Source organism: Labeo rohita, chromosome 1, assembly GCF_022985175.1.
Source record: "Labeo rohita strain BAU-BD-2019 chromosome 1, IGBB_LRoh.1.0, whole genome shotgun sequence".
In the NCBI taxonomy this organism is placed as follows: Eukaryota; Metazoa; Chordata; class Actinopteri; order Cypriniformes; family Cyprinidae; genus Labeo; species Labeo rohita.
In genome coordinates, this window is record NC_066869.1 from 30,276,322 (window position 1) to 30,300,277 (window position 23,956).

The window sequence follows — 23,956 nt, forward strand, 5'->3', positions numbered from 1 at the left end:
CCCGCCATGGATTTTTACCAGGCGTCTTTTGGACTACTATCATGACAATCCATGTTTCAAATAACATATGAATGAACGTATTTAAAAGAATTAAGTATTTTATGAATCTATCTATCTATCTATCTATCTATCTATCTATCTATGCTTTCACCCTGTATGGAATTTCTTGTAGAATTTATTTCAGAACGAATTCTGGATCAGAACAGATGTTTTGTGTGGTCGATTAAGAAGCTTTATCTTTTATGTTTACTTTTTTTACATTTTACTATTTACTATACTATCTGCTTTTCCTGTCGATTTGGGGGATGGTTGAAGTACATGACTTTTTCTGCTCAGAACAGTGGAGGGCGCTAAAGACATCGTTTAAACATTGTGAGTTAATAGGTCAGAAGCCTTTCGTCCAACGTTATTAAATTTGTACTTTTCGAAATGAAAACAACGAATACAGCTAATGTTTCGTCTGTGTCATCTGCAGAAGAGGTAACTTAGGCATTTTCGCGGAGTTCAAGTTTGTTGTTGAGAAGCTGACGTTGATATACGAGTTTGTGCAAGTGTTTAGCAAGCTAATATGCTAATTAATTATTTGTTTGATATGGTATGTACTTTTGTAAATATAAAAAGACTTTCCAAATAGATATTTTTGTCACAAAAACATTTTAATCGCTTTCCAACACCAACTCAGTTATAAAGTATGATCAAGACGAACGCAAGTGCCAGAATTACCACAAGATGTCACTGTTCAACTGCTAACGCACGGTCAACAATACAAAATACATTTCAGAAGTTTGGTACTCTGCACAAACTCATATGTACACTGTAAGGTTTTGTCCACCTCTAACAGTAAACAAAAACCGTCCTGTGTGTTTAAAGGATGTAGGATCAGACTGCTTTGTTCGAGTCAGAAAGCGAGACTTGGAGAAACTGGAGGCAGAAGTCAGGACACTACGAGAGCTAATGCCAAAAGTAATCAATAGTGACGTTATTGATACTATCCATAAAGGACGGTCTCTGGACGCATGTAAGAAAAAAACTCTCTCAGTAACAGTGGTCAGTTATGATACTAATATGGAAACAATATGGCTTTGTACATGCTTGAGACATGTTAATCACCCTATGTAATGGACATTGTTACAACAGCCCAGTTGAGCAAAATTCAGAATTGAAGCTTCAATGCATAAGCTGGAATTTTAATTTGATTTCTGGAATTTTCTATTTTAAATTGGCCACACCTGACGGGAAGTTGAATATGAATAACAGGAAGATAAGCTTACTGAATTACAATTCAAAAGAAACCAACCCGGATAATGCATCCTGGAAAAAAGGATAATGCACCTTCCACAATGGTTCACAACAACTAATCATACATATATGTGACCCTGGACCACAAAAGCAATTTTTTGAAATTGACATTTATACATCACCTGAAGGCTGAATAAAGGCTGAAGGATGGAGCTTTCCACTGATGTATGTTTTGTTAGGATAGGACAAAATTTGACAAGTTACAACTATTTGAAAATCTGGAATCTGAGGGTACAAAAAATCTCAATATTGAGAAAATCGCCAAAGCTGTCCAAATGAAGTTCTTAGCAATGCATATTACTAATCAAAAATTAGGTTTTGATATATTTACGGTAGGAAATGTTTAAAATATCTTTACTTAATATCCTAATGAAAAATCGATAATTTTGACCCATACAATGTGTTTTTGACACCGTGCTACTTAAGACTGGTTTTGTGGTCCAGGGCCACATATGTCACATATGAAATATAAAAAAAGGCTTTAAGACACCATTCAAAGTTTGTCTTGTCTTTATCTAATAAAAATGACAGCTATATGTTTTTTTGTATTATTATTTATTAATTTCTGCTACCTTACATTTATTTATTTTTTTTTTTTTTTAAGCATCCTGTTTCCTAGATCACTTCAAATTAGTGCAAAGTCAGAAAACTTGCATTTAAAAGACAGTCTCAATTCAATTCTGAATGGTGCACAACCTTGTTTTACGGCATTTATAACTAAATGTTAAATCTGATTGTTGTTTTACTAAAAGTTTCTTTTTTGTTATATAGTTAAAGAACACAGTGACCGTGAGCTGCAGCGACAGAGAGAGGATTGTCAGCACACCCGCTCCAGACTAGATGTTGCTCTGAGCGAATGTCAGAGAGAGAAACAGGTACTAAAATAGATAAGAAAAAATGAGACACTGAAGAGCCCACGCTGAAAAGATTCTAGGAAAGCATCCACATAAATAGTTTTGCATTAATATACTGTATGTCTATGTATTAGTGCAGTGGTTCTCAACCAGAGGGCTGAGACACACTAACAGGCCTCACCACACTTCCAAGTGTGGCTTGGCTAAAAAAGTGTAATCTTTAGATTTAGAGAAGTTGTAGACATTTTATGATGATTCTAAATTATTCTAGCTATGTCATGGTCTAAGTGCTGCTTTATTTATTTATATATAACTATTTGTGAGTAAAAATATTAAAACAACTAGAAAAGCCATTAAAAATCCATTGGTAATAAAAAGTGTAAAGCCTAAAGAACACTTATGTAATGAAACTTACAGAAAAACAGAATTAAACTATTTTAATTATTAATGTTTGTTTTATTCAATTATATTAAAGGAATAGGTCACCCAACACTCTCAGAGAAAAAGGTACAGTTCTGCCGCTGGGGCGGTACCCTAAGATACAAAAGTGCAAAGGTACATTTTTGTACCTTACCTACTCCTAAACAGTACATATTAGTACCTTAAAGGTACATTTTAGTACTTTGAAATTACATATTGGTACCTTAAAGGTACATATTGGTACCTTAAAAGTACATATTTGTACCTTTTCAGGGTACCGCCCCAGTGACAGAACTGTACCTTTTGTCTGACAGTGAAAGATGTAAAAAATTTTATTTATTTTTTCAATATCTTGTGGATATTTTAATGTTATTCTTAACAATCTGGTGTCTTAGGGTCAGAAAGGTTGAGAACCACAAGCGTATTTGTATGACAGGGAGAAATCTCTTCCCCAAATAGGTACGTTATGGCTGTCTAGTTATTCATGTGTGTATGTACGTACACATATATTTGTAGGAGAAGCTGGTTTTAAAGCAGCAGTTATGGGAGTGCAGAGAGGAGCTGCAGCGGCAGAAGGCATTTTGTACTGATCTGGGCGCTGCAACTTGCACACTGCTCTGGAGTGCATCCCAAAAGGAGGAAGCAATCAGAGACATATTGGCTGATGTAAGTTTGTACCATTTTGGGAGTGGACACTGTTAAGCGCTGACTTCCAGTTAGATCACATGAGCCAGGTTGTTTTGAAAATGGACATGTATTTGCTTTACCTCAACCAGATAAGAATACTTTACATACACTTATGCCTCCACAGGGTAAACTGGAGCCCTTCCTGAGCATTGCAGGTCAAACCTTGGAGACTTTCATCAAGTTTCTGAATGACGAGGCAAAGCCACAACAGAGTTACAACTCAAAAGAGCATCATTTGGTTCTGGCACTGGCTGGTGTTGTTACCAGTAAGGGGACTGAGTTTGGTTTTACTACTAGTTCAATCTAATCAAATCATAACTTATTTATACTGTATATTACCATCTCAAGAATGTAAGAAATTGACATTTCATCTCTTCATTGGTTTTAGATATAGCTGCTGTGTCTTGTGGACGGGACTTCTTATCCTCTTCTGCCCACATCCTGTTGAATACTTTGTTGCAGCTGCTGCATCTAATGAAACCAGGAGTGTTTCCAAAACTCAAAGTGTATGTTACAACTTTTACGTTTTAAAAAATACATGACACATGACATATGGTTGTTACACATAAAAACATCATACATATAACATGTATGGCAATATTGCTCTTGATATATAGGGCAATATTTGCATATATTACATTTTCATATGGGCAAGATGTGAACTTGCATGTTTTCAGGGTGCAATCAAAACTAATTACTTTTTATTTAATGGTTACACCACATGACAGTTTCAGAGTCATCAATAAAAATGTTTTAAGCTAGATTTTAAAAGTATTTTTTCTTTATCGTGGACATTTATATGATATTTAAGCTACATGCAATTTCATACATGAAACTTGATTGTCGTTATTATTCTATACCGTATTCGGAACAAGTCAGTGTGTTTGTGCTTCCTTCTGAAGAATGTGACTGTTTACTTTTGTGTGCAGATTGATGCTAATGGCTCTGTATAACATCACTATCAGTGTGAATGGACTGAAGCTCATAAGTGAGAACCGTGGACTTCCACCTCTTCTGTGCACCCTTCTGGAAGGTGTGTATGTGTACATTTGTGTGTGAAGATTTAGAGTTCATTCAATCTCAGTCATTCTGTTGTTCACTTTGGGCTTTCTTACTCCCTGACATACATAGAAACACTCTCTCCCTCTCCCACAGACCCTGACCCAGAAGTGTGTCTGCAGTCATTGAGGCTCTTTCAATCCTTACTGCTAGAGAGAGAGGTCATGTCACACATGACAGCTGATTTTCTGAGCTGTTTTCCACTCAGTCGTATCCACCTTCTAGCTTCAAGCCGCCACCCTGCTCTCAAGCAAACAGCCAAGGAGACACTGGAAGATCTAGCTAGCTTTACCAACACCCAGACTAAAGACACAGAGAAGGAGCAGTGAAGCCCAGGCTTTCATACTCACTTAAAAAAAGTAGGTCTAGGTTTAATCTAGGTCTGGCAAACTGCATACTAATTCTTAGACTTGGCCATGTTTTAAACATAGAGATTTCCAGTAGATTTCCAAAAGAATAGATTTTCAATTGTAAGTCATGCTAAAACAAGCATTAACCTAATTTGTACATGTAGAACATTACACAGTTCTTTTACTTTAGTCATCTTATACTGTGTTAGGCCCTGGAAGTGTTAAGAAATGACTTCTGCAGAACTTTCTAAGCTTTATTTGTGACGTAAATACAGAAGACCGCTATAGATAGATGTGCATGTCTTGCATAAAATGCCAGAAAAGCTGTAACACATGCTTTCATACTCAGTGTGCCCTTTATATCACTTTATGCTCTGAATGAAATCAGCATCAAATCGATATGTGTGCTGCCCTTTCTAGCACACCCACAACATCAGCGGTCTCTGTAGTCCAGCCTACATGGAATTCTAAACTTAAACACTGGAATGATAAATCAACCCTTTTCAAGAAGCCCTACTTAGGATCATTGTTAGGACACAACACATTAATCAGCATATATGGGTCAAATGTCACTGAACCAACTAAAGTATGACCCTTTGGGAGTCAGTAGCAATAATGTTAGACATGATGGTGTCTAGTGTACCTAAAGTTTGTTGATGTTTTGTTTTCTGAACTTTTTGTTCTTAAAAATGGTTGATTGTTCTCATTTGCATTGATTGCTTTGATTGAGGTCTTTCTCCATTTCTTTTACACTGTTCATTTGCATATTACTTACTAGGCGCAAAGACCTGTTTTAGGTTAAACAGTTAAAGGTGTTTTTTTGTACTCTGATGATTTATCACACATGCAACAATGTTCTGTTCTGTAAAATTGTTTGTCATTGATGCCAATTAGTAAAATGTTCATTTGTCCATCTCAGAGAAATGCAACAATTTAAAGGCCATCAGCATAATCCTGTTATGTATATAATTTTGGGGACAAATCATTAAAGCTGACTGGCAGTTCTTGTGAAGAAGATGTTAATGGAAATAGTAAATGAGGTCATTTGATGAGATGAAAGCTGTTGTCAGAGTTAATCAGACTAAAACCTGAGGTCTTCGATGGGGGAGACTGCCAAAGAAGAGATCAGTTTCATTGATTACTATGGTGAGAGTACATAGTCCTAGTTCTCATATCAGTTCAAATTTTACAGCTTAAATACAGAGTCTTTGTGAATGCGTGTACAGGATATCTCGATTATTATTTAAAATCACTTACAAATGCAGGGGAAAACACGTCATTCAAGAAACGCGTCAGAAACAGGAATATGTTTATATGAATAATATAAATAAGACTAAAAGGACATCCACTAAAGTCTCTTGTTTTCAGTATTGTCTGCAGTCAATTTAAGTAAAGTGGAAATCCATTAGCAGTCTTTTTCTGAAGATATTTATATGTGGAGTTATCGTTAGACAATGCTTTAGTGGGATAGATGAGACAATGACTAAATAATTACATAAAAGCTCTTGTCAGTGAAAGCCTGATGAGAAACCTGTTTCAATGATCTGCATTTATGTTTCAAAGCCATAACTCTTTAGATATTTTATTCCAGATTTATTCAGCACAACAACAAAAAAGGTCAGTGGAAATCAGATGGGTGTTTATTGATTGGGTTGATTATTAATTACAGACATCAGATGTTATGTTGCATCAAACATACCCATACTCAAATGTAATATATACATATTAAACATCCGTATATCATAGATATTGTCATATGAAGTAGTAATATGTGAAACCTATTGGAAATGGGAACAATTTCATATATAATATAGCTAGCATACATATGTTTGTGTATATGTAATACATTTTTGGACATATATGTTATGTACATGCATTTCCATCCTAAAACCTGTCAGTACATGTCGATAATATATAGGTAAACATAAAAGATAGACACTAAATATTTGGATCTCAGCCTGATTTCTCTATCACTTCACAGAACAATCTAAGGTCACAGAAAATAATTTCAATATTGACATTTATTCGAAAGACTCTAAGCACTGTGTATCATTAGTTTACTATAGTGCACTTGATGAGTGAATAAAAACAAGTCAGCAAATTCAGACACTCAGTGTCATTAGAGATGAACACCTGCTGTTAACAAGCAGAATCCATGAAGAAAATAGAGGAAACAAGCAGACACACAAGGATAAAAGAGGGGTCCAAGATGTAGTTCTTAAACTGGTGTCCAGATTTGTGATCCTCAAGCACATCGTGACTGGCTCACTATAGGGATACCCGACAGGTTTTTGCTTGCATTGATGTTTTCCCTGCCCCTGTGAGTTGTATGAGGTCACGTCCATTCAAAAGCAACAGTCCACCCTGTAAAACCCAAGGTCAGTAAGCCATAAAGTTGACCTGAATGTACTAAAACTAAAAGATTAAATGATTTCGCACGTGCTTGGAGCAAATAATTTGCCTTCTCCCTAATCTGCCCTACTTTACTGAGAGAATCAGATTTTACTCAGATCTGCTGCCGCCTACATCTGCGTCATGATGCCTATAGCGCTCTGCAGTTTGCATTATAATGCTATAATGTGCTTAAGAAGTTCTTTGTAAACGCTCCCCTAGGAAGGGCACTACTGTGATCCCGTTAATCGCAAGTTATTGGGTTAATGTTAACACCCATCAGATAGTAGCTAAATATCTGAGAACTTGTGATCCAGTGTACGCGAGTGCTGTGTTAAGTTGCTGGGCAACATGAAATTTCTTTTCAGCGGGTCTCTGACGCAAAAGTGACGTTAATAAAGTAAGAATAATTTTGTTATGGTATGTTGGCAGGAGGCGGAGCCGATCTCGACCGAACTCTGAGGGGAATATGCTACGAAACGTGGAGCGGTTGTTGGAGAGACGATGACAGCCCAGCGCGAGACGACTGACTTTTCATGAGAGGAACAAAAAAATGATTGGGTTAATGACTTCATAAACAGGCGTACTGGCTTAATTTAAAGGAATTTTGATCATTTTTTAGCGTATGAAGAGAACTTCATAAGAATGGATTAAGCTCGGCGCTCCAAAAGGTAATTAATATGATACAACTAGAACGTTTTCATTTCTAGCTATGAAAATCAAACGAGGGGCAATGGTAATTGTGGTTCATTATTTTTTTATTTTTTTATTTTTTTCCCTACATATGAAATTCACAATTCTCAAAAGCCCTTTGTCGTTTGGCGGTGCTCTGTGTGATACACTACAAAAAAGTAAGAAAAATATGTTCTAAGATGTCCCGTTAAGTTGTCAAAACGTAATTAAATGTTCTCAAAACATTTAAAATGTCAATTTATTTATTTATTTAAATACATTTTGAACAATTTGCTTATAAGAAAACGTTGCATTTATTGTTTTTTTCAAAGAGAACGTTACTTTTGAATGTTCTTTGAACGTTAAACATTTAAAAACGTTAGAAAAAGGTCCAACTAAAACTTTTTAAAAGAAAAGGTTCCATGAACCTTCATGCTAACGGTTTGAGAATATTATTAAAGACTTTTTGACGGAAGGTTTTGAGAGAACTTTGCCAGAACGTTAAAAAAAAGTTCATAGAACGTTCCATGTGAACTTGTAACCTGTAGCTGTTACTTTAAATAGATTTTTTTTTTCTACATGATTTAATCGATTAAAATAGCTTTGGTGGTATAATGCATTTAAAGTACATAAAAACCAATTAATTTAGTTATTACCATTTTTAGGTTTTGTTACTTTTTTTTCAGTGTGAATGATTTATTTTACATTTAAGCTATAATACGTGAATTCTATAGGAAACATTAACAGAAGTTTCAGTGATAACGGTTTATCTTATCTTGTTCGCTGTTTCAGTCCTTCTTTGTCACAATGGTGATTTTGTCCGAGGAAAAAGCAGTGAGCCAGTCCGGCAGACCACTGCAAGTGGGTTTCTACGAGATCATCAAGACATTAGGCAAAGGGAACTTTGCTGTGGTCAAACTAGCTAGACATAAAGTCACAAAAACAGAGGTATGTTGTGGTTTTTATTACTTAGAAAGTGCAATGTACAACTAAAGTGCAATGTACATTAATTATTCCTCATTAATTTCATGTTAAATTATCTTTTTTATTTATTTCAGTGTTTTTTTTTTTTTTTTTTTAATAACATATTTAACTAATTTAACTTCATCCTTTAATAAACAAACCTATTCTCTGGTTGTGCTTTAACAGGTTGCCATAAAAATCATTGATAAAACTCGACTTGATGAATCTGATCTAAAGAAGATTAATCGAGAGGTTCAGATTATGAAGCTATTGAAGCACCCACACATAATCAAGCTTTACCAGGTGTGTATAGACTTGTGATGTTCAGTCATTATGATTTATTGCTATCCATATATAATTTGTGACCCTGGACCACAAAACCAGTGTTGATAGACCTTGGTCAATGACACCTTTATTAATCCATATTCATATGAAATTAGACTTTAATATTTTAGATATTTCAATTCTTATCCAATTTCCTATCTGTATAACCTTTCACTTCACTTAACTAGTTTAAGCCAGCAGTAAGCCAGTTTATGAAGAGTTTACATTATTCCAATGCACCATGACTTTCCCATGGTTGCTGCTTCCTCCTTACACTGGTCTCTCAGGAGTATGTGGAAAGGGGAAAATAATGACCTCACAATGGAAAGGTCAGAATACAACTGCTTTTTCAATAATAACTTAATATCGGTGTTCCAAATCCTTTTAGATGCATCACAAAGTGTAAGAAAGCAAAACAGAAAATAACAATGAGCCATGTCCTATAAAGCCTAAACAAAACAAAACAGACACTGAAATTAGACAAAAAATCAGATGCAGTTTGATTTACAGATTTTGCGTTTTTAATGGAGTGTACAAAAAAAAAAAAAACACTGCTTATCACCAGTCTGAGGAATTCATGTTTTCACTTTTTGGAAATTAGGTTATGGAGACCAAAGACATGCTATATATTGTGACGGAATATGCCAAGAATGGAGAGATGTTTGGTAAGCCTAAAAGAGTCTACTCATGTGTATTTTGTATACCCTTTTCTGCCATTGCCACATGTTAGTTACTAATACTGCTATTATATTTCTCCTTCAAAGATTATCTTACCTCAGTTGGTCATCTAAGTGAGGCAGAAGCTCGTTGTAAGTTCTGGCAAATCCTTGACGCTGTAGAATATTGTCACAAGCATCACATCGTACACAGAGACCTGAAAGCAGAAAATCTACTCCTGGACATTAACATGAATGTAAAACTAGCAGGTAAGAAAGATGTATTCTATTTTTCTTACATTACATTTAAAATTAAATAATTATTTAAGTAAATTATTATTATTATATAAGGTAATATAAGGTAATTTTAGTAAAGTAAATTATTATTATTATTATTGTATAAGGTAATAATATGGTAATAAGGACTGGAGTTGGGAAATGCTGAGCTAATATATAGCATCTCTGTTTTTCCTCAGACTTTGGTTTTGGGAACTTCTATATTCCTGGTAAATCTTTGTCTACCTGGTGTGGGAGTCCTCCCTATGCTGCCCCAGAGGTCTTTGAGGGGAAAGAATATGAGGGACCATCCTTGGATATCTGGGTAAGATCTTCAGCTTGAGTATATCTTCTGATCCTTCACAAATAGTCTAATATACACTGAACTTTCTTTTTGGTGTTAAGGAAATGTCTAAAATGTGAATGTCTTCCTGGTGCCTCATAGAGTCTGGGAGTATTGCTGTATGTATTGGTTTGTGGCACACTACCTTTTGATGGCACCACTCTGCCTGCCTTAAGACGAAAAGTCACTGATGGACGCTTCAGAGTGCCATTCTTTATGTCACAAGGTATGTCTTCCTATATATACAGCAGCCCTGAAACTGTGCACTGGAAAAATATTATGTAATATCGCTGAATCAGACTACAGCAAACACATTCATTTATACCAAGCTGGTTTTTATGAGTTAGAAAAGGTAGAAATTGCTCTTTAAAGTGCAGGTTCAAAGAAAATTTTACTCGATGTAACCGGTAAAAATTAGCTTTGTTTGTATAAATGAATTTATTTAGGTTGACATTTGGTACTACACAGTTCACAGTTTGATGGCCGTTTTCATTTTATTGTTTTTATTCATTTAAAAACTTGCCATTTTTGGGTTACTTGCCATTGTCACCTTTGGCATGTTTAGTTAGGGACACAATATTATTGAATTGACTGTACATACACTATTGAATGAGAACTGAACTGGATGATGACTGTTTCTCTACACGGCTGCCTTACAGCTGATTTGAACTCATTTTATAATTGATGATCTTTACTGAGTCATTGAACTGAACTGAATCAACACTATACTGACCTTATCTGAACAATGACACTTGTTTTTTTTGTTTTTTTGTTTTTTTTAGAGCTGCTTTACAGCAGAATTGATCACTGTTTGCACCTTTCAATAATTTTTTTTTTCTCATATATCCCTGTAAAGCTGCTTTGAAACAATCTGTATTGTATAAAGCACTATATAAACAAAGGTGACTTGACGTGACTTAAACAGATAGTTCACCCCCTGTTGAACAAAAAAGATATTCTGAGGAATGTGGGTAAGCAAACAATTGCTGGTAGCTATTGATCTTTTTTTTTTTACACACACACTATTGAAGTTAAAGGCTACCAGAAAATATTTGGTAACCCACATTCCTTAAAATATCTTTTCATTGTTGGGTGAACTATCCTTTTAACTGCCACTTATCTTATGATGTAGTGTCCTGGAATCTTGTCTTATTTCACCCTTGCCATTCACCTCATTCCACAGACTGTGAAAGTCTTATACGGAGAATGTTGGCTGTTGACCCTGCCAAGAGATTCAGCATGGCACAAATCAAGCAACATCACTGGATGCAGGCTGATCCCTCTGCTATATGTCAGTCCCCTTCTTCCTCTTCTTGCCCTGAGTCTCATTCCCAACAAGGAACTTACAGTGAAGCAGTTCTGAGTATTATGCAGACAGTGGGCATTGACAGGAAGAGAACCATAGAGGTGAGGAGCCCAGAGATCATGGTCTGTGTGGAAAAAGAAAAGGGGATAGTTCAGTCAATAATGAAAAGTTTGTCATCATTTACTAACCCTAAAGTTGTTTCAAATCTGTATGATGTTTTGTTCTTCTGTGGAACACCAAAGAAGATATTTCATGTTCTATCTGACATTTTTGTCAAAATTCACTTATTCACACATATTCTTATTCTGTGACAACTTATTTACATTATATGATGTTTCTTTTGTAAGCTGTGTACATTTTGGGCCTTTTTTAGAAAACAAAAAGGGTTCTATCTACAGAAGTCTGTGGAAACCAAAAACTTCGAAGCTCAATATCTCAAAACTGCTCAGAATGCAGATAGAACCTTATAATTCCAAAGCGACGAAATGCTGATAACCAAACTGTTTAGATGACTACTGACTTCTATTATATAGACAAAAAAGACATTTCTCAGAATGTCTTCTTTTATGTTCCACAGAGGAAATTCACACAGGTTTAGACTGACATTATGGTTAATAAATGATGACAGAATTGACTAAATGTCTAAACGATAACCCAGACTTATTTACAAATGCAGAGAACGAGCTGAGAAATATCTCATAAATTGAAATTCTGCTTAACACCTTATTAAAACAGCTCTAATTCTGAAACACTTCTGGCTCAGTCAAAAGCTTGGAACTATTCTCTGCATATAGTACACTGCAAAAAGTGGTAACCTGATATTAAATACAATTTTTTGACTTAAAACCTGTTCATTTAGGTGTTAATAATTTTTTCAGTGTAGGGGAGGAGATGCTAACTGTGTTTTCATGCATTTTAAACTTGTTTGCTTCTTCTCTTGACTAAAAACATGCCTTTTTATTCAGTCTCTTCAGAACAGTAGCTTCAACCACTTTTCTGCTATCTACTGCCTGCTGTTAGAAAGAGTGATGAAGCATCAAGCACTGCAGCAAAACAAACTGGGAACTGAGTGGCTGAAAGAGCCGTGTCACACTCCTCAGGAGACGGTACTGCCTCTGGAGGATGATCTTAGCACACTAAAATACACATGCTCCGCTTCTGCTGCCTGCCAGCTAGAGACTACAGTATATCAAGAGTCACAGGTGGGGCATCTAAAAAAGGAGGAGAAAGAGGACCAAGCCCTGGTCAGTCCTTCTGTGGAGTCCAGAAAATCACAGAGACACACTCCCCCAGATGCCTCTGCATCCCAGAAATTTTCCTGCTTGCCAAGTAAGTTTAAAGGAATCTCTAAAGAAATTACATTCATGATCCATACACAGAAGTATTGTGAACCCCCCAAAGTCCTCCATCATCACAATATGTACATGTTTACAAATGTATTTATTGCATGCTGCACAAAGTGTTAACTTGCATTTGTTACCACTCAGGTAACTATTTCTACCTGCTTTAACCCATATAAATAGTTTGTGTAGTAAGAATGTGTCACAATTCATAAGCGAAGCAGCACACTGGAGTCGCAGAGAAACGTTAAACAGTCTTTAATAAACAAACACAAGGGATAATGCACAACAGAGGCTTAGGAGACACGACTACAACAAGTAGACCGAACAGAGACAAAATGCATAGACAGGAACTTAAATACACAGGCTATTTGGAAGCACAGGTGCAAGGAATTCATAATCAAACTAAACAAGAACAGGAACTTGACCAAATAAGGAAAACAGGAACTGAGTGTGGCAACACAAGACAAAATAGGTCCATAGTCCTGACAGAATGAATGTATTTAAGTTCAGTGATTATTAATATTTTTGACTTTGAACTTTGAATAAAACCAGTTCATTTAGATGTTACCATTGTTAGGTTACCTTTGTTTTCAATGCATCTGTATTCCTGCATAAAATTATTAATTCCTTTTAATAAAAAAATTACTGACCCCAGTCTACTACTAACAGTAGTGTATGTTAATAATACAAATGATACAATTCACAATCGTAATTAAAACTGTTGTCAAAGTTCACTCAATGCCCAGCCCACCATCATTTCTTACACCCACAAACAACAGAGGAAAACTAAATTAAAGTAAGAATGTAAAACATGGTAACCTTCAGTTGTTACTTTAAATTTCTGCATAATTTAACCCACATAAAGTAGGTTTGGTAGTGTAAATGTATTTAGGTTGATTCAGCTAGATGAAATAATATTTTTTGACTAGAATAAAACCAGTTAGTTTAGATGTTACCATTTTTAGGTTACCATTTTTTCAGTGCACATAGACATTAAACAACAACTATCATATAAAACATATACCATATCCTCATTGTCAAAATCAGTGTGAAAGGTTTAAAGAGTTAAAGACGTCATAAATTATAAGTCTCCATTGTTCATGCATTGCACAGCATTAGCCACATTAGTTTTAGTCCTTTTACTGTATAGTTAATTAAACTGAACTGTTACATCAAGACAGATTGTAATGATTGTAATTGTGTCAACTGGACTCCTGACTGCCTAGTAAACTGCACTTTCCACGCAATACAATCTCAAGCGTCATCACTACTCACAGAGAGTAATGTGCTAGATATGAGGATGGGATGAGTCACTCAAATATGAAGAACTCTGTACTGTACTCTGAACTGTATAACAGTGCCATAAACTTTAAAGGTCAAATTCAAGGTTATAAAATTCTAGTATCTCATATTTATAGCCACACCAACTGCATAGTATGCCTCAGGTAAGTCTGAGATATCTACTCTAGATTAGTCTTAATTAAAACATATTTGTTTTGCCATATATGAAGGCTAATTTAATGTTCCTGTTAATTTAATTATTATTAATATTAATTATTTAATTTATCATCTCAGAAACTACACTAATATTAAAGTGATGTACATTGTGTCTAACTCTGTTTTAATAAAGTAATAATTGACCCAAAAATGAGCTAAAATTCACCCTCAGTGCATCCAAGATGTAGATAAGTTTCTTTCTTCATTGAAACAGATTTGGAGAAATTTAGCATTACGTCACTCACCAGTGGATGGAATGGGTGACGTCAGACTGGGAGTCCAAACATCTGATAAAAAATCTTAATAATCCACACAACTTTAGTTCATCAATTAAAGCCTTGTGAGAAGCTGCATGTTTGTAATCAAGACATTTTAATTTTAAACCATTGCCTCCAGCTAAAATACAAGTCTTTTATCCATAATATTGCTTTCTCCATTGAAAAAGTTGTGTTGTCTGAATCAGGAGGAAAGTATGCACAGATCAAGACTGTTTCCAAGCCAAATGAGACCAAAAGAGATTTGAACAAATATTCTGGTGGATTTTGATGTGAGAGTGCAATAGAGGATGGACTTTTTCACTGGAATTACAGACTTATATTACAGTTTTTAAGGTAAAAGCATCTTAATGATGGATTTGTTTCTTACAAACATGCTTTCCACTTCACAAGAAGTTTTGATGGACTGGACTCGTGGATTACTTGTGGATTATTGTGAAGTTTTTATCGGCTGTTTGGACTTTGTAAGTGATGTAATGCTAAATTTCTCCAAATCTGTTCCCATGAACAAAGTAACTCATCTATGTCTTGGATGGTCTGAGAGTGAGTAAATTTGAGTAAATTTCCATTTTTGGGAAATTCATTCATTCCATTTTCCCTATTTCTTGCTTCAGGAATTGTCATAGACCGTGTAGATGGTTCTACCTCAGACTGCTGCCTCAGGCCCTCTCCTTATGCTTCTACTAGTTCTTCTTTTACCACCCTCTGCACCCCATCAGAGATTAGCACTGACACCAGTGGCCAAAAAACTCAGGGACTGAATCCGTATTCACTAGGAAATCCTGACACTCATTCATCCACTCTTGGGCGCCAGAGTTACCTGCCTTTACCCAGCTTTCAGGAGGGAAGGAGATCCTCAGATAGCTCACTTATACAAGGTCAGGAAAACACAGCGCACAGAGCAAATTTTATCACCGTAACGGTTCTAGTTCATTAAACAACTTCTCCTCTCTTTCAGGTGTAAAGGCTTTCCCAACTCATTTGAGAAAGAATGTCCATATTAAGGGCCAGCCGAGTTGGAATGAACTTAAGGGACCTGTGAGACGCACATGCATCCTCAATAACAGTCCACAAAGCGGTAATACATTGATGGTTTTGACAAATCCTCCATGCTTCCCAACTGAGGACCACAATGGTGTCCTGGAGAATGTTTTAAAAAAGGAAAGGTAATAATAATTCAGTGAATAATTATTTGCCCTTGTGAAAAGAAGGGCACATAATTGTATTGAATGTGCACTTGTAGTGTACTACAAATATTAAAAGTATAGTTTTAAAAACTTGGACTTGCTTATAATGGAATATTAATTAAATAAAAGGCCATTCAAGTGTACTTAAAGAGAGACACTTTCATGACTGTTCATGTTCTTAACACACTTAAGTGCACTTTTAAGAAATGCACTTTGTAGTAATGTGTTGCAAATTAGCCCAGAAAGGGAAATATGTATTAATTGCTTATGATCAATAAAAGTATTTGGATCAAGTAACTGGTTTGGGGAGTTTATGACAGAATCAGTCTTAGACATCCATGTCAACACTCATCTAGTGATTGTTTGTTAAGAACATGTAGTAGAATATTACATAATACTATAATAATATAGTAATACAGTACACAAAACCAGTCCCAAGCATCAGTCATCTGAACGCTGACTAAATAAGAATTCCATTGATGTATGGTTTGTTAGGATAGGACAATATTTGGCTGAGATACAACTATTTGAAAATCTAGAGTCTGAGGATACAAAAAATCTAAATATTGAGAAAATCACCTATAAAGTTGTGCAAATGAAGCTCTTAGCAATGCATGTGACTAATTAAAAAATATGTTTTGATATATTTATTGTAGGAAATTGACAAAATATCTTCATGGAACATGACCTTTACTTAATATCCTAATCATTGTTGGCTATTGCTACTTAAGACTGGTTTTGTGGTCCAGAGTCACATATCCTAACACTCATCCAACACACTTTTGATGCATGATTAGGGACTCCAGTTCTAAGCAAAACTACAAACAACCTCAAGTGTGATACAAACGTATCTTTATTAACTACATTAAACACTTAAACTATTCTAACACACACACACACACACACACACACATTCAGTATAGTATACGAAGGGGGTAAAAGCATAAGCAGAGTAAAGAAAAAAATTATTAAGTTATAGCAGTATTTTATATTCGGCAGATCTATAGCCTGAAGGAAACATCAGTTCCTTCATTCTTAATTTAAGTGGATCAAATAAGCATTCTAAAGTTCAGCTAATTGGTTTTAAAATAAGTTTTTAAAAATTCAGGTAATTGGTTTTAATGTATTTTTTTATTTAAACTGTAACACATTTTCTATAATTGTGAATATCATGAAATTGTGTGTCAAAAAAAAAAAAAAATTCACTGAAAGAAGTGTTCTTATAGATTCAAATTTAGTTTGCATTAAAGTATATTATTTTAAAGTATGTTGTTTCTATGATAGGTATTCTATGTAGGATCACACAGTTATTTAAAATCTTAAACAGCTGTAAAATCAAGTACATATACCAGGGTTTTTTTTTGTTTTTTTTTTGTAGGTTGGTTTCCTCCTCATGCCATCAAACGCGGCAGCAGTTTCTCTCAGTGCTATCTGCTCATTCCCCTGATCATGTGAAGAATGATGCAAGTCTAGAATCACAGAGCATCTCCAATCCACCTCAGCATCAGAGGAATCCCATCAGTCACTCATCCTGCTCTCTGAACCCTCAGCTTCCACCACCGTCAGCTTTTCAGGACTCTCTGTGTTCTCTCTCCTGTTCTTCATCCATTGTGGCATCAGCCGCAGAGCTTCTTGAAACTCGACTACAGATCAGTCCACAAACTCAGTCTCTGCCTCATACTGGGCTTCACATTGGCACTGTATTACCCTCAGTTAAGTGACAATGATTTGATCCATTGTACATAATACATAGTTTAGTATTTGCCACAATGGAGTGCTTGAGATTTTAAGAGTGACTGACTGAAACTGACTGATAAATAAAGTCTCTAGATCTGGTTTAGCTAGATGTGCGTTTGTATAGAAGTGAGTAGTTTTATGGAGACATCATATTGCTTGGTCTTTTTTGGCATGATTGAGGTTGTTTAGATATTGTCCATTAAGTGGTGTATATATGTGACCCTGGACCACAAAACCAGTCATAAGTAACACGGGTATATTTGTAGCAATAACCAACAAAAGATTGCGTGGGTCAGAATGATAAATTTTTCTTTTATGCCAAAAATCATTAGGATATTAAATAAAAGATCATGTTCCATGAAGATATTTTGTAATTTTCCTACTGTACATATATATAAACTTTATTTTTTATTAGTAATATGCATTGCTAAGAACATAATTTGAACAACTTTAAAGGTGATTTTCTCAATATTTAGATTTTTTTGCACCCTCAGATTCCAGATTTTCAAATAGTTGTATCTCGGCCAAATGTTGTCCTATAAATCTCAGTTTCGAAAAATTGACCCTGGTTTTGTGGTCCAGGGTCACATATTATTATTATACATCAGTTAAACATTTTACCATGACTGATGTATTTTGTTAGTCTTTTTGTATCATAATTTTAACTTATTGAAGTCATTACTAATTGAAGTAATTAATAATTAAATCATTACTCATTTACGATATCTTCAGTTGGGATTCCTACTAAGATTTCAGTTCTAAAAAAAATAAAGAAGAAAATGCCATTTTTGTGTGATTGGTTTAGTTAAAACATATCTTTGATTACACTAGAGAGTATTGATTTTTTTTTTTTTTTAGTAGTTTAAAACCAATTCATGCTCGGAAATATTGAGTTTTAGGCATTTTTGGCTGCACTTTATTTTACAGTATGTGTGTCTATCTAAGAAAGTACCGAGTTAATACCTAGTTATTACCCAGTTATTGTATAATAAGTAGACAGTTTGTACATTGGGAATAGGACTGTAAAATAAAGTGCTACCCATCTTTCATATTTACTTCATATTTTTAGATTTTTAAATCAAATAATTTTTAAATCATTAGGCTACTGACAACAGTTTTATGCTTAAAACATATTAATAGTGGCCTCATTGAATGAAAACACCAATAGTCAATAAACAATCAATGAGTAGCCCTTATCACAAAGAGCAGATGTTTGAAAAAGAGACTGGACATTTTGGGTTGTTTCAGATACCAGTTTTTTCAGTTCAGTAAAAATCTGGATGTGTCTTATTTGTAGTTAAATACATATATGCATCATTCAACTTTTTCACAATAATATAACCTTAAATCAGCTAGCTGGTGATATGTGGCTTAATTATACACTGCACAAAGTGCTGACCTGCAATTGTTACTTTAAAGAGACTTTTGCTGGTATACATTAATGTATTTTGGCTGATGCAGCAATATAAATAGTTAATTACCATGTAGACGTTACCATTTTTAGCTTACCATTTTTTCAGTGTACTATGATGTATAATGTGACTTGTATTAAACAGAAAAAAATACAAAAACAAGATTTTTTTAGTGGTTAATGGTACAACTTTATTTATGTTTTAATCACTTTTTAGTAGACTCCTGAGGAGTCAGTAATCAGTAGAACAGGGCTAAAACCTACAAGACAGGAAAGAGTCAATGACAAGAAAGGTCTAGAAAAGAGGTCATGACACAGGCAAGGGAGGAGGCCGAGGTCTGACTGGTGATGGAATCTCTCTCAAATCTGAAATCTTCAAACAGAACTCTTTAATCAAGCTCTCCAACCTTTCTTGGAGCATTTAGTTCTCCAACTGATGCTATACATTAAAGGATTATACTTTTAAATAATGATTACTCTTATAGTAGCCTGTATCACCAGGATCAGAACAATGACTGTGTGTGATTTACCAGAGGACTAGAGAGGAGCACAGAGGCTTGATTAAGAAAGAAGACCCCCAGCCAATCATCCTGATCCCTTTCTTTTGTGTCATGAAAAATGAAAACAATCATAGTGGATTATGGAGATTATTAGCTAGTGTAGTCTAATGAAAGAAGGTATTAGGTCAGATATACACTGACACCCTTTGAAGTGGAAGTGGGAGGAAGGGCTTGTTTAATGATAAACAAATAGAGGATTTGTTTAAATCCACCTTTAGATGCCCTCTGAAATCAAAGCCCCCTGTGAGCCCCACTCACACCTCCATACCACCACCTCACTGTAGGGAGTAACCCATCTAGGAGGAGGAGCTTGAGTTGGTCTTGTCCTCCCGGGTAACAGGGATGGTGCGATCTCCGCGGCTAGCCTCTATGCCACCAGTCTTGGGTCCACAAAGAGTAAGCAGGCCATCAGCAGACAGTGTGCAGGTGATAGCAGACTGGTCCACATTAGAAGGCAGACGGTAGCGGCGGCGGAACTCACGGGCGATGTAGCCGTGATCGTCCTGAGGAGCCAAACAACAAAAACAGAAGAAAAGGGTAAAGAAAAGGCTACATACATATGCATAAACCCATCATGCACAGCCAGTAGAGATATTACTACTGTAACTCTTCACCTCATGACCTCAAACACTTACTATGTACTCTTAGATGACCTGAAGATGCCTGTTATATTGTTGGAAAACTGTATTCAGTGTGGTATGAAGGTTTTGAAATATTTCCAGGAAAGACTAAAATAGGCCATATTATTGTTATGAGAAATAAATGTGTAAAAAATAGGAAGAAATTTAAGGAAGGAACAAGTACTTTACTAAAGTACTTTTAAAGGTTTATATATACATGTATATAAAATTGGTATTTAATTAATATATATATATAATTAATATATTTATATATAATTAATGTAAAAGTAATGCATCAAGGTGTAGATATTTTACAGTAAGGTTCCATTAATTAAGGTTAACTAATGTATTAACTAACATTAACTAATAATGAGAAATACATTTGTTACATTATTAATCTTTAATATTTTTAAATAAAAATAAAACCGCTGATTTTTGCTTCATGTTAGCTCAAGACCATTAAATAATATTAACAGATACAACTTTTGATTTTAATAACATATTAGTAAACATTAACCATTAATAAATGCATTAGAAGTATTGTTTGTACTTAGTATGTAGTTAACGGATGTTAACTAATTGTATCTTACTGTAAAGTGACTCAGCAAACCTTTTTCATTTATTAGATTTTTTACTAAATCGGTCTGAGTCTGGCAAATCTGAATCTGCATAGGCCTACCAACCTTTTAGCTTAGATTAGATTTAGATTTACTTTTAGAGATCTTATTATTGTAAGACAAACAACCAGAATAGGACCCTTATATTATTAAAGATCCACATTCAAATACAATTTAAAGGCTTCTTAAATAAGCTAAAAATACATTAAATAAATGTAGGAATGAAAAGAATAATAAAGTAATGAATATAAAATAATCTATCTAGAGTTGGGCACCTTTTTGCATGTTTTTAAGTGAACTGTTTACCTCTGAGGAAGTAAGTTAATGAGAATTTCTGAATCTTAAATCTGTTTACTCTTTTCTCACAAATACAAAATTGTACATTTGCCTTTTAGATTTGATTTAGATTAGCTTGATCCTGATTACATTACTGTAGATTTTAACCCATGTACTGAAGTGTACATATCAGTACAGTTCATCGAGCACAGCCCAGACATAGTCAGCAGGCTCTTGTTGATAAGGTCAGACAGAACAGCAGCTTTAGGGTCAATGCATTTTAAAACACTCTACCAGTAAAGGCCTGGAAAGATTACTCACAAGCCCTTTACTGGCGTTTAGGACTCCAAATGGGGTGGCAGGCTATGACGCAAAAGTGACGTCAATCTGACACAAACATTCTGAGAGATCTGCTCACTGTTTCCTCATCTGTGCTTCCCTTAAGGCTACTGAAACATGTGAATAAATCCATAGTACTAAAATAGTGACTATGGGGATGGGAGAATGGGATAAAAATAGAAAAGGAACTGAAGAGAAAAACACATCTGGGAGAAAAAGAGAGTGAAGTAAACAGGAATAGCTGATGAACTATGAAATTATCTCATAAAAGCTAAAATAATCCAAAGGATTTTTACGCATACATACATTTCTTTCACATATAAAAATACTACTTTCACCCAGAAACATTCAAAAATTATTATTATTATTATTATTTTTTTTTTTTTACTTTTTTTTCCCCAAAATATGCATATGTATTTGTTTTGGTTGCTTAATGCTTTTTCACTAGAACAACTGGTACTGCATTCAGATATATGCAGTCTGCCTGAACTGAATCATTGTTGAACCCTGTCTGTGAAAGTTGAGGGTCTTATTATTTGCTGTGATGATTTGTCATCAATCATCAAAGAAAATTATTGAATAAAAGCTAAATATTTAATTGTATTTTCTCAATATAGGCTATGTACTTTATAGACTATATAATTCTTTATACTATACTGCTGTACAGTTGCATAGTTTACTCTACACTGAACATTGTGATGCAAAACAAGCTAAATCACCATAAATAAAGCATTATTCACAAGATTTGGATTAATTATTCATTCACTACTGTCCTGTTCAAATACCAGCTTCCTTCCATTATTAGAAAAATCAGCACGTCAACTAATGAGAACATTTGATGGTTAATTGAATTTCATTGTTCATTCTTATTACACACATTCTTATTGAACACATTCGTTGTCATGTCCAAATGAGCTGTGACCTCACCTGTCTTTCTCCATGCTTGCCCTGGATCTCCACATAGTCGTCTGTCACCTTGACACTGAGCTCATCAGGAGAGAAGTGTTTCACATCCAGGTACACTGTGAATTTGTCTCTGTCAGACCTCACCTGCAGAAATGGTCAAACACAGTGGAGTTACATCAGTGCGGTGTTGTTTGCAGATACAAATACATAAGGATTTTAGATTATTTCAGGAAAAAAAGAAACTACTGCGACAAATTCATGAAAAAACGTAAGTTCTTTCAGCCAACTGCATTTAGGATCCAGGTGGAAATGAACTGTAATTGACATGTTTCACTTGTTTCATTCGGAGTGACACTGTTGTGAATTGCAGTGATGAATTATTTAGCATGCCACAGCATTAAATGAATAGTTTGTAACTTAATTCCTTGCTTAGTTATTTTCTGTAAACTTATCAGAGAAGGTTCTGGCTATTTTCTCCACTATCAATTTTTCTTCTGTTCTCTCTCTCTCTTACAGCGCTGCAGTCTCCACTGTTTTGTCTTCTGTCTCAGTTATGCATTGTTTTGTAGTTCTGTTCTTATTTGCAATTAAATCCTGGAGTCTGAAAAACTGGAAATGTATTTTCTGGAAACCTTGCTGCTTTGAATGTTTCACCTCGACAATATACCTCACTTTGAGGTGATACTGATACTTTATGCTATTTGTCATAAAGATCATTTAATGCCTTGATTTAGTGTTAAGCAGCCAAATGTACTGGGCTTCAGCATCAACAGTGGCATTTTAAGATTCTAAATCTAAATTTTCTCAGTTCATAGTGAAGCAGTTCATTACCTCAGAGATGCCTGAGTTGGAGGAGTCCAGGAAGTTGCGGAAGAGTGAGTGTCGATAGTAAGGGCTGATAGTTGAGGCAGCGAAGGGGAAGAGGTCATAGTCGAACAGGCCTTCTCCAAAGAGCTGGTCGAAGAGACGGGTGGGGTAGCTCAGGGTGCGTCTAAACCAGGGATGTTGGATTGCAATATCCATAATGTCAGGCTTGGTACCTCGCAGCTTGGATTAGTTAAACGTGAACTGGCAAATTTCAGCCTGATTGTGATTATTTGCACCGGATGTTGAGGAAATTTTCCAAGGAGAAGATGTGGACTGAAGGCAGGTATGAGGAGGCTGATAGAGGCTGGTACAGTAGACAAAGATCCCCAGTGATGTGTGCTGGTCTCAGTGAAGGCAAGCTCCTGGTTATATACCTGTGCTGCAGAAAGAGAGGCTTACAAGTGGATCTCTCTGGAATGGCATTATCTCATGGTGGGAACAGTGCTGTCAGCAGAATTGGTGGGGTGCACACTGACCTGAGAATGACAGTCTAGCCCTGAATGGTTCCCGGTAGTTCCCTGCTGGCCAGTTATCACCGGAAAAGTGACTGCCAAAACAAACCAAACCATACAGACGAAGTGGAGTAGCTGCACTACTAAGGGTGTGTTGTGGTCACTTGTTTCACCAGATTTTTCTTAGTCCTGACTACAGGCATATTTCCTACACAAAATTGAAGCTTTACTAAAAAGTTCATTTTAAAAATTAGTCTGTAAAGTTCTAA

General features: G+C 35.3%; 3 protein-coding genes across 9 annotated transcripts; 2 read left to right on the top strand and 1 right to left on the bottom strand.

The window, feature by feature from the left end:
- The first annotated feature begins 285 nt into the window (after nucleotides 1-285).
- On the top strand, nucleotides 286-5,699 carry hsf2bp (heat shock transcription factor 2 binding protein). 3 transcript variants are annotated; one of them, XM_051117167.1, is made up of 8 exons: nucleotides 286-372; nucleotides 871-1,018; nucleotides 2,071-2,174; nucleotides 3,090-3,239; nucleotides 3,385-3,526; nucleotides 3,649-3,766; nucleotides 4,190-4,293; nucleotides 4,416-5,699. In XM_051117167.1, the coding sequence occupies exons 2-8, from the start codon at nucleotides 955-957 to the stop codon at nucleotides 4,646-4,648; spliced, it is 915 nt and encodes a 304-aa protein (XP_050973124.1). In that variant the 5' UTR covers nucleotides 286-372; nucleotides 871-954; the 3' UTR covers nucleotides 4,649-5,699. The 3 variants fall into 3 exon arrangements, with proteins under 3 accessions (XP_050973124.1, XP_050973115.1, XP_050973108.1); XM_051117158.1 differs by having other exon boundaries at nucleotides 359-480; XM_051117151.1 differs by lacking the exon at nucleotides 286-372 and having other exon boundaries at nucleotides 803-1,018.
- Nucleotides 5,700-7,521: 1,822 nt separating this feature from the next.
- Nucleotides 7,522-19,170, top strand: LOC127171281 (serine/threonine-protein kinase SIK2). Of its 5 annotated transcripts, XM_051119832.1 has the most exons (13): nucleotides 7,523-7,731; nucleotides 7,868-7,911; nucleotides 8,525-8,680; nucleotides 8,882-8,998; nucleotides 9,621-9,684; nucleotides 9,784-9,945; nucleotides 10,152-10,276; nucleotides 10,397-10,520; nucleotides 11,478-11,701; nucleotides 12,566-12,929; nucleotides 15,330-15,593; nucleotides 15,674-15,881; nucleotides 17,281-19,170. In XM_051119832.1, the coding sequence occupies exons 3-13, from the start codon at nucleotides 8,540-8,542 to the stop codon at nucleotides 17,621-17,623; spliced, it is 2,136 nt and encodes a 711-aa protein (XP_050975789.1). In that variant the 5' UTR covers nucleotides 7,523-7,731; nucleotides 7,868-7,911; nucleotides 8,525-8,539; the 3' UTR covers nucleotides 17,624-19,170. The 5 variants fall into 5 exon arrangements, with proteins under 5 accessions (XP_050975792.1, XP_050975789.1, XP_050975785.1 ...); XM_051119828.1 differs by lacking the exon at nucleotides 7,868-7,911; XM_051119842.1 differs by lacking the exon at nucleotides 7,868-7,911 and having other exon boundaries at nucleotides 15,674-15,793; nucleotides 17,281-17,503.
- A 72-nt stretch (nucleotides 19,171-19,242) lies between these two features.
- On the bottom strand, nucleotides 19,243-23,570 carry cryaa (crystallin, alpha A). The gene is made up of 3 exons (XM_051119866.1): nucleotides 23,200-23,570; nucleotides 22,390-22,512; nucleotides 19,243-20,113 (listed from the first exon to the last, which is right to left on the bottom strand). The coding sequence occupies exons 1-3, from the start codon at nucleotides 23,389-23,391 to the stop codon at nucleotides 19,907-19,909; spliced, it is 522 nt and encodes a 173-aa protein (XP_050975823.1). The 5' UTR covers nucleotides 23,392-23,570; the 3' UTR covers nucleotides 19,243-19,906.
- Nucleotides 23,571-23,956: the final 386 nt, after the last annotated feature.